The sequence below is a fragment of the Coturnix japonica genome, chromosome 4, assembly GCF_054131305.1.
Source record: "Coturnix japonica strain WE chromosome 4, WE-NBRP24, whole genome shotgun sequence".
NCBI classification, from domain to species: domain Eukaryota; kingdom Metazoa; phylum Chordata; class Aves; order Galliformes; family Phasianidae; genus Coturnix; species Coturnix japonica.
The window spans coordinates 19,232,269-19,245,185 of NC_140666.1; the positions used below are offsets into that span (position 1 = coordinate 19,232,269).

General features: G+C 45.2%; 1 protein-coding gene across 33 annotated transcripts in view; it reads right to left on the bottom strand.

The window, feature by feature from the left end:
* Positions 1 to 12,917, bottom strand: part of ZNF185 (zinc finger protein 185 with LIM domain) — a 39,522-nt gene extending 26,605 nt beyond the window's left edge. For 32 of the 33 annotated variants that reach the window (XM_032444546.2, XM_085544710.1, XM_015860593.2 and 29 more), the window contains exons 1-3: positions 12,726 to 12,917; positions 1,411 to 1,487; positions 6 to 144 (exon numbers count right to left, since the gene is read on the bottom strand). In XM_032444546.2, coding sequence (XP_032300437.2) covers positions 6 to 144; positions 1,411 to 1,435 — 164 coding nt within the window. In that variant the 5' untranslated portion in view covers positions 1,436 to 1,487; positions 12,726 to 12,917. Of the gene's footprint in view, positions 1 to 5; positions 145 to 1,410; positions 1,488 to 11,333; positions 11,447 to 12,725 lie in introns of those variants that run through there. The other variant, XM_085544703.1, reaches the window with a different exon arrangement.

Below are 12,917 nucleotides of genomic sequence, written 5' to 3' on the forward strand. Positions count from 1 at the left end.
CTTACAGTGGGCTGCTCTTCTTTTCATCCTCAGAGTCTGAATTCTGGTGGTGAATCCAGCTCTTATCTCCCTTCAAGGTGGTGCGAACCTTCATCTGTTTAATGATCCTCCTGCGGTCTTCATCCGTAGGTGTAATCACACGATCTACAAGAGGCAGAGGGAAAGGAAGGAGAGAGGAGGAGAGCTGTTGAGAAGGAGCAAAACTTCAGTGTCAGCAGGTGAGCTGCTGGCAAATCTTAGACAGCAGAGAGCACGGGTTCCCTATCAGTCAGAGATGCAAACACTTTATGAGTCTTTTGCTACTTCCTTTGAAAGATGAAAACAAGCTGTCATCCAAAATTCAGGATCAATTTACCCCAGCTCTACTGATGTGTGACCTCTTCTACAGAGAATCAAACAGTTTTTTTCTCCCTCTTTCTGGGGACTGTTTAACATTAATGAGTTATTTTCTTCCAGGGAAACCAAAGAGATTCAGTGGGTGGCCTAATCACATATTTACAAGGCAATGCATTTCCTCTGGCATTTCCCATCAGATCAGCTCTAGCAAAGAGCTTTTTTTTTGGTTTGTGGGAGAGGATGATAAGTCTGGAGCGTTAAACTGAGCCAGTGGCTGGGGGAGAAGCCATGAAACACATAAACTCAGCTTTCTCTGGTGTCCTGAAAGAGAATGGCAGGGACGTATCTTATTAAATTTAAAAGCAAACAAACAAACAAACAAAACAACAACAAACATAACAGTAATGACAGTAACAAGGAAAACATTTTAACTGGGAAATTCCCCATCCAGTACTTTCTTGTGAGGAAAAACAGCTTTTCCATAGGGAAATTATAGGAGAAGACCAGATAAGAACATTCCTTTTCTGTGTATTTCTAGTTATCTTGCATCCTTTGCCATTTTGGAAATGACTGCTAAGTGCTGAAAACATCAGGCCTGCTCTCCTCATAGAACTTGGACCAATACAGCTCAGGTGTTTAGCAACACTAGCATGTTGTTACAGCTTTACAACTAAATTCATATCAACCAAGACAAGGACACTGCTTGTCTGTATACTCTTAGCCTTTGGCAAACATGATATAATGTAAGGGACAGCTAGGTCTCAGGGTCTTGTGCTCATGGTAGGCTAAAAGGCTGTCAATGCTTCTATTCACTGTTTCAGGTTATCTATGGATTTGGAAATGTCATCCTCTCTACTGACATCTAGAAGTCCAGTAACAATCCGTCACTTAAAAAGTAAATCCTGAGATTTGCTGCAGATTTCTGTGGCCTAAGCATGTTTTTGGGTGAAAACAGAGTAACTTGTAGCTTCTGTGAGAATTTTTCATGCTTCTTTGATAAGGTGTTATTAGGAGCGTATTACTAATACAGCAGGGGAGAGATTCACAATAGCTTGAGACAGGGAAAGGAATTACCTTTGCTGACAGCCAGGGACATCATGGTTCTCAGAATTGCCCTTCCCCTTCAGTTATTGTTTGAAGACAACAGGCCTCTGGAAGAAATGAAAAGGGCAGAAAGCAGATTAGTAGTTCTCATATAAACAGTTTTGGAGTCATGTAGAAGAGGGAGCATCACAGCAGTGTCACAGCCACAGAGCCTTGAATATGGAAAAACCATGGCACATATATCAGAGTTGCAACTTCTCCCCATGCCATGCACCTTCAGCATCAAGGATGGAGAAAAAAATTCAGTGGATGTGTACTCCATATCAGTAAATGGAAAGACTGTTAAAGACAAATGCATCCTTCCTGGTCTGGGAGGAAAGCAGAGGAGGAAACTTTAGCAAAGGTGTCTAGACAGATTAAGGTGGAACAGCTCTTCTGGAATCTGTATAAGTAAGAAAAGCTGAGGATGTTTGGGTGAATCATGGCATTTTCACCAAGCAGGAGTACAATGAAGGGGCTATTTCTGTTGGCAGACATGTCCCATTATTCCTCATAAAACATAGCAGGGAGAATACCTTACTCTCTCAAAAGAGAAAAAGTTAGTTCCTGCCTCCGCTGGCAGTTGAGTCCCTCCTTGAAGTGCCCACAGCAAAGCAGCAAGGAGAAACTCCTGGATGCACAACTTTGGAGACGCTTTTTAACATTTGCAAACAAACAAGCAAATGAAAGAGAGCAAAAACAAAACAAAAACAAACAAAACCAACAACAACAACAAAGAAACCCACCCCAAACAAACAAACAAAAACCCACAGACCCCAAATGGACCCTTTAAAGTTTTTCCTCTCCCCCATTAGTTCCTTGCCAAAACTCTCTGCTGAACCTGGATTCTTAAGTGACTATGCTGTTCATTAAGAGAAATGCCCAACCCTATTTGGGAGCCTGTGAATCTAAAATTAGGTTGTTATTATCTGCTGGTGGGCTTGTCTCTGCAATACTACTGCAAAGCCACACACCCATCAGGAATGCCGAGCACTGATCTCATAGCGTTGCTTCTTGGCAATGCCTCCTCCATCGCCTTGTCTCAGCTGAGGATCTGCCTCTGCTCCCTGCATATCCACCCTTTATCCAGTTTGCACTCAGATGGAAAACAAGCCCTTTGCTATTACCCCTAGGCTCCCTCTCCCTTCTGCAAACACTCCCAAACATTAATTCAGCTGATGGCATGAGCTGACGGCCCACCCCTTTTCTTAGCCTTCCCAGATCCCCCTTCCCACGCAAAATTTAGTTATCCCTGCTATTTAGATAAAAAAACATTATCTAGGACAACGCTGTTGTTTTCATGAAGAGCCTCTAAATCCTAAGGTATATTTCCACCAAAGGCAGGAGGCCTGGCTGCAGTCTGTAGGAGCGCAGCCAAAGGATGCATAATCTTGCAACCCTAGGTTAAAAAAGTCACAGCATCTCAGTCCTGCACGTAGAGAACCACATGGCTTCACTACCTACCAAATCTGAGTAAGATGGATTCCAACCTCAGCTACCTTGCTAACTGCAATTCAGAGGTGCTTCTAGGCATTTGGTGTCCTCTTCTACTTGTTAAATTATTTATTTCAGGATGAGGTAAAGCTGAAGGAAGTAAAGGATGAGAAACAGTGGAAAAGAACAGCTCCAAGAGCTTGAGACAGTCCTAATCCAGGGCAAATGAGTGGCAGAAGTAGGCATGGGCTACACAATAATATAATGAGGCATCTGGAAGCTGGTACCTGTCAAGAAGCATAACTTGGGGGGAATTAGCCACCTAGTACAGATCTTTTAGAAGAATAAGCAGAGGCTTAGGAGCACATAGGGAAAGTTCTTAGGAAGATGCTGAGTGAGGGATGGAGCTCATGGTGCTGCTGAACCCTGCTCCTGGACACGCAACATAGCTGGCATCAGCTCTACAAAAAACATCATCTCAGTTTATTGCTTAAATAGCAGCTTCGCTTCTTACTCACTCAAATCCCATAGCTTAACAAATACACCCAAAAATGAAGGGAAGCCACAAAGAGTGGCACTCAGCATGCATATAAATACACGTGCCAGAAACTACATGTTGGCCAAGCCTTTTCCTCTGGCGCTGCGTTCCCTCTTCCTGGCTCACATCACCCTGGGAAGGATCGCAGCAAACGCTGACATAACTCCACTGATATTTCTGGCTTGACAAACAGATGTTGGAACACGTCGGTGGTGATCCCCTAGCTTGGCTTTGGGGGACTGGCAGTGTTTTCTGCCAGCCTGTTTTTTCCACCTATGATTCATGTAATGGCAGCAGCAGCCCAGCCATCCCAGTGCTGTGAACCATCGGAAGGATCTGTACTGGTCAATGGACAGAAAGGTTTGGAGTTAGAGCCTGGCTGCCCCACAGTGAGGATTCTTCACAAATGCCCTAACAAAGGAGACCAGAGTCAATCTTGCAACAAAGCTTCTGCAATAGGCACAGAGTGGTGAAAAGATCCTTCTGTGAGAGCTGGAGGAGACAGTTTTCTGCATCCTTTAATATAGTTTTCTTTCTTTCATTCACAAAGGCTGCTAAGCTAAGTGGCTATTTTTTACCTTGCACCCAGGGATCAAGGCAATACAGACTAAATAACATCACTAGAAGCTGAAAGAAGGCAGCAAGAACAGAGCAGTTCAAGTACTCTATTTCTTGCTCACATTCTTAACCACCTGCAGTCAGCTCCTGCTGGAGGTGTGACAGTGAGCTCTGTAAACCATTGTGATGATCAACACAGACCTTACAATGTACTCAGCAATGAAAACGTTGAAAGACAAATCAACAAAGGTTGTATCATGGCTCCTGCAGTTAGAATAACTCAGCATTTCCTACATGAGAAAGGAAAGCTCATTTTCTTGTTTTAATGCCTGCTGGCACATGGCAAACTGATGTCTACAGATGCTAAGACAGAAGCTGTGCTGAAGAAATGGGAACATGGGAGATACATGGGGTCCAACAACCCAAACTGAAAAACAAAAAAGGCAGATCAGCAAAGTAGAATCAGGAATATTATTTCCCAAAGCAATCAAGTATCATTTCTCCATGCTTTAATATTCCAGTGGCTGGTGGTTAGAAGAAGAAATGGGAGACGCAGCTTCTGTAGCAGCACAAGGCTGAAGTGGGACCACAACCCAGTGCATGTGTTCAAACCACACGGCTGTATGGAAAGGAGTGTGGGATTCGTGGGGCCAGAGAGGATTAGCAAAAGGGAATCTGACTCCAGAGAGCTGACATAACACTCCTGGGAGAAAGAAAAGTGCTTCTTACTGCTCCAGGGACTGCTCAGACATTGAAACAATTTCCCCTTTCTAGTAAAATCTGCCTTTAAGCTTTAGCATATCTTTAACATACGTACTGCAGGACCTCAAAGCATGTTTCAAAGCTGTTTTATTTTTGCAACTCTGCAGTACAGAAGATCTCAAAGACCTCCGCTCAAGATTTGGAGGGAGTTTCTTCACATTTGCCTATCATTATACTCTTGAAAGCTAGTGACGAGCCAACATAGAGCAATTCCAAAACCTCCCTTGTCAGAATGCATTAGGGGATGCAGTTTTTCAAAAGGATGCTTTTAAGCTATTGGAAATTCCACTGCAGATAGTAGTTAAGTAATAAGAGGGGAAAGAAGTGTTTTTGTTGGCATATCTTATTTGGGAATCAATCATCAGCCACAGCCACAGGCTCCAATAATTTCTTCTATTGCTATGGAAACAAATCCATTTGCCTAGTTCTAGGATAGATTGCAACTGAACCCAGCAGCTCCCCTTCCCACCTTGAGAACAGGAACATTACCTGCCACTTGAGTAAAGCTTAAAGATCTCAGCAGGTGAGGGGAGAGGAAGTGAGGATGCTCTATTCATGTCTGGGTGTTAGACAAGACAGATCCTTTTTCTCCCAGTGGGTTAAGTCCCAGGCTTCATTAGAGTACACAATATTTCTGGAGGTTTTAAGATCCACTAACACTGTTCCACCTGACTGAGGGTCATTTTGGAGCTAAGAGCATGGCCTGTGAGTCAAAGGAAACAAGAAATCTGTCCCCTGGCAGCACTGAGGGATATCTGTGAACTTAATTTCCAGCTATTAATCACTGCAGCTATCTTTCCAGGACAGCTTTGCCATTCCTCTGTGCAAAATGCCAGAGGTGTGCTGCTTCTCGCCCACCTCTAACCATCACAACTCAAACATTAGTTCAACACCTGGCCTTTGGGGGAATTAAATGGGAAATAAAAGGGATAAAAGGCAGTTCAGATGACTATCCACGGCAAAAAAATGATGCTTTAGGACTGGAAACATGGCCATAGAATTCTAAATTTTGGGCACGCAAGTCCCCATGTCTATAGCATCCTATTGCTAACAGAAACCACACTGAGTGCACAGGAGCTTCTGGACCCACAGCCCTCACAGAAACACACGTAGTGCTTTACTCCAAGATAACTGCACTTTGAGAGGTGAATCCCTTAAATGTGCCTTCCCCAGACAACCTTACAGAGCTGCCTCAGGCTCAAAGTTTGCAAAATGCCCTGCGATACTCAAAATAAATGAGTGAATTACAAAGCTCTGAGAGATGATCCCTCTCAAAAAGCAGTTGCAGAAGAGTAAATGTTTGTAGAAGAAAAAATATGTTCGTAAATACCTTCCAATTTCACCAGATTTTTTTTCCCTTAAAATAAAAAGGGGATATAAATGCTTCTACTTGCAGAATTTTGTGAGAAGCCTCTCAGCCAGGGTACATCACCTGCCTGGTATCAAGGTCTGCTAACATCACAGCCATTGAAATCACAATCCCAGCCATGAAGCAAGTCCAGGAGCTCCATGGCCTGACTCCTCCACACTGTGACAGTGTCCCTACAGCAGGTTCTCAGACTGATTATCCTTTGGCCTGAGATCTGAGAAAAACATAGAGAGCTTCACCTACTAGAGAGACATCAAACAGGCAATAAGAAAACAAGGCTGGACAATGTGCCTAGACCTGTCCACTGGAGTGATTCCCTCCTCAGCAGGGACAACTGGGCATTAATAAAGGCAGTGCTTAAGCATAGATATGCATTCCGTGACCTACCTGTACATCTGCTTTTCCCTTTGGATTCAGCAGTCACTGCACGCTGATATTTCTGCACACTCAGTCCTAAGTGGATGTTTCCAAACACTACAAAACACTGGGCCTTGTGTTCATTCAGCAAGCGTTAAGAAGAATATTTGTAGTGTTTTCTGTTGTTTCTTTTTCCATCCAAAAATAAATACATTGGAAAAAAATGGATTGGTAAACACCTGACAATTTCAATCCACTTTACAACACCTTCTGCTATTACTGCCTTCAGGAACAACCCCTAAACGTGGTGATCAAATGCACACAACTGTAAAAGACCCCTCATGGTCTGAATCAAACCAGTTAGGGAACTGTTGAAGAGATAGCTTCAAAATGCTCAGCTAGCTTAATGGGCAGTAACTGAATCAAAGTGATTTGGCTTCCTAGGGTAGATGCCTATAGTAGTTTTCACATTCTGATCCACTAAAATGTCAGGATGCTGTGAACCGGGCTCAAGAACAAGACTTAACTGAAAATAAGCCTACAAAGGCTGCAGCCAGAATGTCTTGTCCTCGGGTGATGACAGTGTTCCCATAGCAATTGCAATCTGCAGGGTAGAAAATGACACACAAAAAAATAAATCACAAGTCCATTCTCTAAAGAATGGAAAAGTCTTGAGCTATTCAGTGTGTGAATGGTTGTTATAGGAGGGGTTAACTCCTGGCTGCCCTAGCAGGAGGAAAAATCAAGTCCCCAAATGTCACCTGAGTCTATTTAATAAAGAGGATAAAAGAAGAGGCCTAGCACAGTGCTCAGCACTGCACACAGCCTGGAGAAAACACCTGCTTCTTTGTTAAGAGATGCTGATGTGGCCAGTGTCAGCAAGCAGAGTCAGTGGCTCTGCCAGGGAAGGAAACGCCTACCCTGAAATCTGTTCCTGGAGCGGGTCCACGTCCTGCACAAAGCTGTCTTTTAGGGGGCTTGAATCATACCCTGCTGCTGGCATGAAGGGAGGGTGGGAATTCATCTCCTTCCCCTCTCTGTTAGCTGCTTTTCTAAAATGCAACAGTGCAATGTTAAAGGAACAGGAAATTTGGGGGGCGGGGGGGAGCAGGGAGGGGGAAAGAAGCAGCGCAAGTCTAACTACGGAGCTGTATCGGGTTTATCACTGCCAGCCCAAGTCCTCTAAGCAAAGCAGCTGCCAGCTACGGCCTCCTGAAAGTACTCCAAACAGCTCCTTTATCCTGATCTCTGCCAGAAAAACAACCTGATAGCCCATGAGAAGCAACTTTCTCCTGTTAAATTCCCTAAGTGCTCTACTCACAGCACAGGCTTTGAATTCAGGGTTTGTCTTTCCATGAGAACCTAAGGACATAACTAATTCAGTGCAGCTGGCCTCTGCTCTAATCCTCCAAGTGATGCACCTCCTTGTTGCCTCCTGCTCTTAAGCAAGAGCTGAAGCTTCACAATTGTCATAGGAGTTTTATTCCCTTCCCACATGCTGGATAGAGCAGCAGATCAGAGCAAGGGTTTGCAGAAATACTCTGGTTTGCTTCTGCCTTTGCTATTCCCTGTGGTGAAATTCATCAAGAGTGGGGCTGGGACAGTGTGGAAATCTGGATCTTTCAATCCATCTTCCCAAGCCTCACACGTAGGGCATGGGACGCCAGGTGAGCAGAAGGACAAGCATGGACCATATAACTCTGCTCTTCAAAACATTCCACCTTGCCATAGTCCTACATAGGGGAGAGGTGACACAACAATTTCTGGACGGAGCCAATTTTAAATGAATCTCCTTGGGTTCTCATGGGCCCTTTACAAGTCAGAACCTGATCACCTTCCGGGCAATTAAATCCAAATTGCCTCTCCCCTCTGTGTGGTAGCAGGTCACTGGTATGCAGCGCAGGTGGAGCTGGGTACACTGAAGAAAGCAAGGTTGATCATCTGAGTGATATCACTGGAGAACATCGCTGATGAGCTGGGTTTCCCTCTGTACCAACTGCACAGGGCTGATTCCAGGGGTAGCAGTCTACTTTATAAGCCAGACTGAAAATCATGAGCAAGATACAGGAAATCCCAGGGTACAAAAAGTAGTTTTGCTCTGGAGCTGAATGGACAGACACCATTCAGTCATTGAAGGGAAGAAGGGCATGAAGACTGCCTCTGCAGCTCCCCATCACGTGAATGAAAGTAATTACAACCTACTTAATAAGGAAAGGGGACCTGAAACCTTGTTTAGATTTTAATCTTCAGGGTGTGCCTGTCTGCGGGCAGCCAGCCAGCTCAGCTCACTCTCTGTAGGCACCCAGGTGCTGGAGTGGTCCTTGCCTTGGGTATTTCAAGGTGTTTTAAGGCAGTTGCAAGGGATGCTGCTGGTGCTAGTGGGATGTGGTCTCTTCCTCTCAACAGTGTTTCAGAGGGCAGGTCCTGGTGATAATCCTTGGCTTGGCAGGTGAAACAAGCTCCAGAGCTCAGTTTGGCTGCCATGGCTGGGTGACACACCATGACAGCAAGACCATCAGTGGTACCAGCAGAGGAACTAATGAATTGCTCCCAGATCACACTACAAACTTCAATCTCACCCCTAGCAAGGAGTGATCCCCATAGATCACAGCCTGTGCTCTTGTCCATCCCCATGTCTACTGCCATCCCCAAAGCCACACAGGCTGCAGCTGGCCCTCAGCAGCAGCAGGAAGGAAGTAGTGATAGATCTTTGCCTGCTCATGTAGTCCTCTGCAATTGAACTGATGTACAGCCAGAACAGCACTCTTTGCTAATAAATTCTCCAAGTGCCAGAAATCAGCAGCCCACCACTTAATTGGGAGTGATTCTGCTTTCTGCATAAGCCACTTAAAAAGATGTAATTATACTTCAGGAGATGAAACACTTGCTGTTCTTTAACAGCTGGCTGCAGCTCCTATTAACCTGTAAACACACAGAAGAAAAACTTACAAGCTGTCCCCCTTTCCAATGGCTCAACTTCAACTTTAAAATGTTAATAACAAATATTCAGCCTGCTTTTGTCAGGAGTTTGTAGGGCACTTGCATTAATAGGCCCCTTGCACCTAATAGCCACCTTGCCCTCCTCTTGGTGATGAGTTGGGCCTGATGTTGGAGCTAGTTCTGAGGACTACATGACTGCCCTAGGAAAGGAAGCAGAGCTGCTTTGATCCTGTAAATACAGCTTTCCTGGAAAGCACCACAGGGTGCCTCTAGCCTCCTGACCTGTCCACACAGCCCAGGCCAGCCACTGAGTTCATGTTACAGTCCTCTGGTTCCCTGAATGGATATCCAGTCCTGAGACCAATGTCACTTCGCTGTGCTGCTCCCCAGAAAAGCTGAGTGATGAGATGCTGCAAGCTGAAAAGTCCTGTTTTACCTTCTGGGCAGAGAACCCATAGCTGAGTCCTGGGGTGTTTACTGAGTCCATGCAACAGGGAGGCAAAATCTTGGGGTTTCAATGTAAAATCCATTAATAGCCAAGAAACTGCTTAAGCCAGTGTTATTGTCCTTCAGCCCAAAGCATCACCTGCGAGTCCAACTGCAAAGCAATCCTTCCCTGCCTACCAGTACCTGGATCCAGCAGTTCCATGCTGCATTGCCTACACTGCCTAAAGACAGAGACCATCCATGGAGGGCAGATATGAAGACGACTCATGGTTTACTGATAATTGATGCACATTCTGACCTTCTGACTATCACTGTCCTCAAACTAGAAGGTATTTGAAGCTTGCAAAAGGCTTGAACTGGAACCTCATTTAAACCTCCTAAACTTCACCATGGATTTTGTTATCTAGATCTAAACCACATCCCCAGTGCCTAATCTCCAACCCATATGATGAAATATGGCACCTCAGATCAACACTCAGCAGACCAAGATGAACTTACAGAAACCTATAGCAAGGAAAGCCAGTGAGAAAATGCTTCTCCACATAGCCTACAAGGCTCCCTGCCCCAGAAAGGCAGTATCCAGTTTTCAGGATTGCTAATCCAGGTCTGTGCACTGTCAGACTGCCCTCCAGTGATTTGGATTAGGCGTGGGCACATACTTGCATTTCTCTTGCATTAGCCAGAGCACACAATGCAAACCTTGTGCCAGTGTTATGCTTTTATGTCAGCTGTTACCTGATCTGCTATGAAGTTAAGGTAGCGTGGACAGGCTGTGCCTGATCTAGCATAAAACCTGCCAGAGTAAAGTTAACCCTTTAAAATCCTTTCAGCAAGTTGGATCCAGTAAATAAAGTTTACACTAGATTATCAATTTGTGCCCATTAGCTGTGATATTTTCTGAGAAAGCATTGCTAGAGCCACCATTTATTTCACCCTTGAACTCTCTCTTGAATGATATTCCATGTCTGGGAAGGATGGACAGCTTCCATCCTTCTGTCTGCATTTGGGGGAAATGAGTGACACTTCAGGATTCACACTGTAAGCTCAGAATCTACAGTTCAGAACCTCATCCCATCTCATCCACACAGGTACCTGAGTGTCTGTGATGGTGGCTGCCAGTTGTCTCTGAAGGACCAGGCCACCAGCCTGAAGCATGCTCCAGGACTTGGACTCCAGGGCATATCTGTCATATCACAACAGTGGCCCTGCATTAGGAGCAACAGGGTGGTTGAAGGCTTTCAAACGCAGATAAAAATCATGCAAAACTGCCTAGAAGCAGAAAGGCTCATAATGCTAAACCCTAAGTGATATTTAAAAGGATTCAATAAGGTTCCCCTAGAGCCTTCTCTTCTCCAGGCTAAACTACCCCCTGCTCTCTCAGCTGTTTTGCACAGAAGAGGTGCTCCAGGATGGTTACTCCACTGCAGGTGACATTTTATGCCTCTGTTGCAATCCTTCTGTGATGCCAAACAGTTTAAACCGCACCACAGTCATTAACTGCGTCCCCACCTTTCTCAGAGTGGCTGACATGACCCTGAGTATGAATCACAGGAGCTGAGCCCACTGGATGTGAAGGATTTCTGTGAAGAGCCTCAGATCAACTCTGCAATTGCTTCAGGTTCTGGTCACTTGTACCTGGGGACAGTAAACATCTCTTCTCCCCGAGGCATGAGGAAAAGAGAGATAAAGACCAACAACTGTCACGGGGAAGCCTGCACAGAGCTCCAACATGAAGGACAGACACATTTCAGCTGCCACAAATGCATAATTATCATTTAATTCACTTGCAACCACATACCCCACATAGAAAAAAATCGGTCTGACCAGATGACATTGGCAAAGATATGAGCTACTGAAGTTGGGAAAGCATGGTGTCAACTTAACTGGGGCAGCAACAACCCTGCCCATCTTGAGAAATCATTTTGGGGCCATCCATGTTAGGAGCACAGCGTGACCACCCCCATCACAGCAGCTCACTTCTGTTGTTGCCCAGAATTACTGAATAATTTTTCACTATTCTCGGTATGAAGTTTCATTACTCTAATTACAAGGTATTAATTCTTAATTGCTCAACTAATTTCTGTATTTGAAAAGGAAGAAAGATGTAAAGGATGTTTACCGCACCCACATGGCACTGACCTTATGCCTTGATGTCTAAAGATGAAAGCAAAAAAGGAAGGAAAAGTTTCTTTCTTTCAAAGGCACTTTGCTTGGCGCTTGCATCACAGACCCACAAACAGAGTAGGACAAAAACATCCCATCGGAGCTTTGTGACACCTCACCAAACTAATTCATAAAGAAGCAAAACAAGGCAGAAGATCGGAAAGATCTCCACTTGCATCTCTCTCTGAACCACACAGGTCCTGGGGAAGAGGGTTAGGTATGGTGCAAATGTGGTATCTGACCCTAAGCCTCTCGAGAAGCTGTTAAGAGTCACAGGCTCAAGTTTTATAGCTGTCCTACACAGCTGATCCCTCCTGCCGGTGCATAGACTTGTCCCTGCTGCCATGCCCCCACTACACCTTACAAATTAAGAAGGGGACAGATTTTAGATAGATAGACAGGCAGGGAGGGAACTCAGTGACCTGACAAATACAAGTAGCAAAACCTCCTATCCAACCCCCTCTGTTCTGCCTTATTTTCTTATCTATACTAACACCACTTTTTTAGTATCTAAGTATCATTTCATATCCACATTTGGGACCAACACACTAGTTTCCCCTCCTCTGAGAGGCTTCAATAGAAGCTTCCCTCTTCCTTGCCAGATCCCTGTATCAGCAAGTTAGGAGATGACAGTCCTCCTCCTCCTCATACAGAGCAAGCAAGGGAAACACGGATTGCAGGAGCACCCCAGCTACTCCCTGCAGAGCTCAGAGAACCAGCCTCGCTGCTCAGCCCTACCTGCGGAGGCTTCACAGCTGCAGCCTTCCCTCAAAAGACAGATGTTGAGCAGTCTGCAATCAGTCTCCAAGTGCCTTTGCCCCTCAAGGGTTCGCAGTGGGTGCCTCCGATCCTCCCTGGCAGGGAAGCAACTGTGGGTGAGGCAGAGTGCTTACCTGCCGGGCGGGCCGAGAGGGTTGGCTCCTGGAAGCC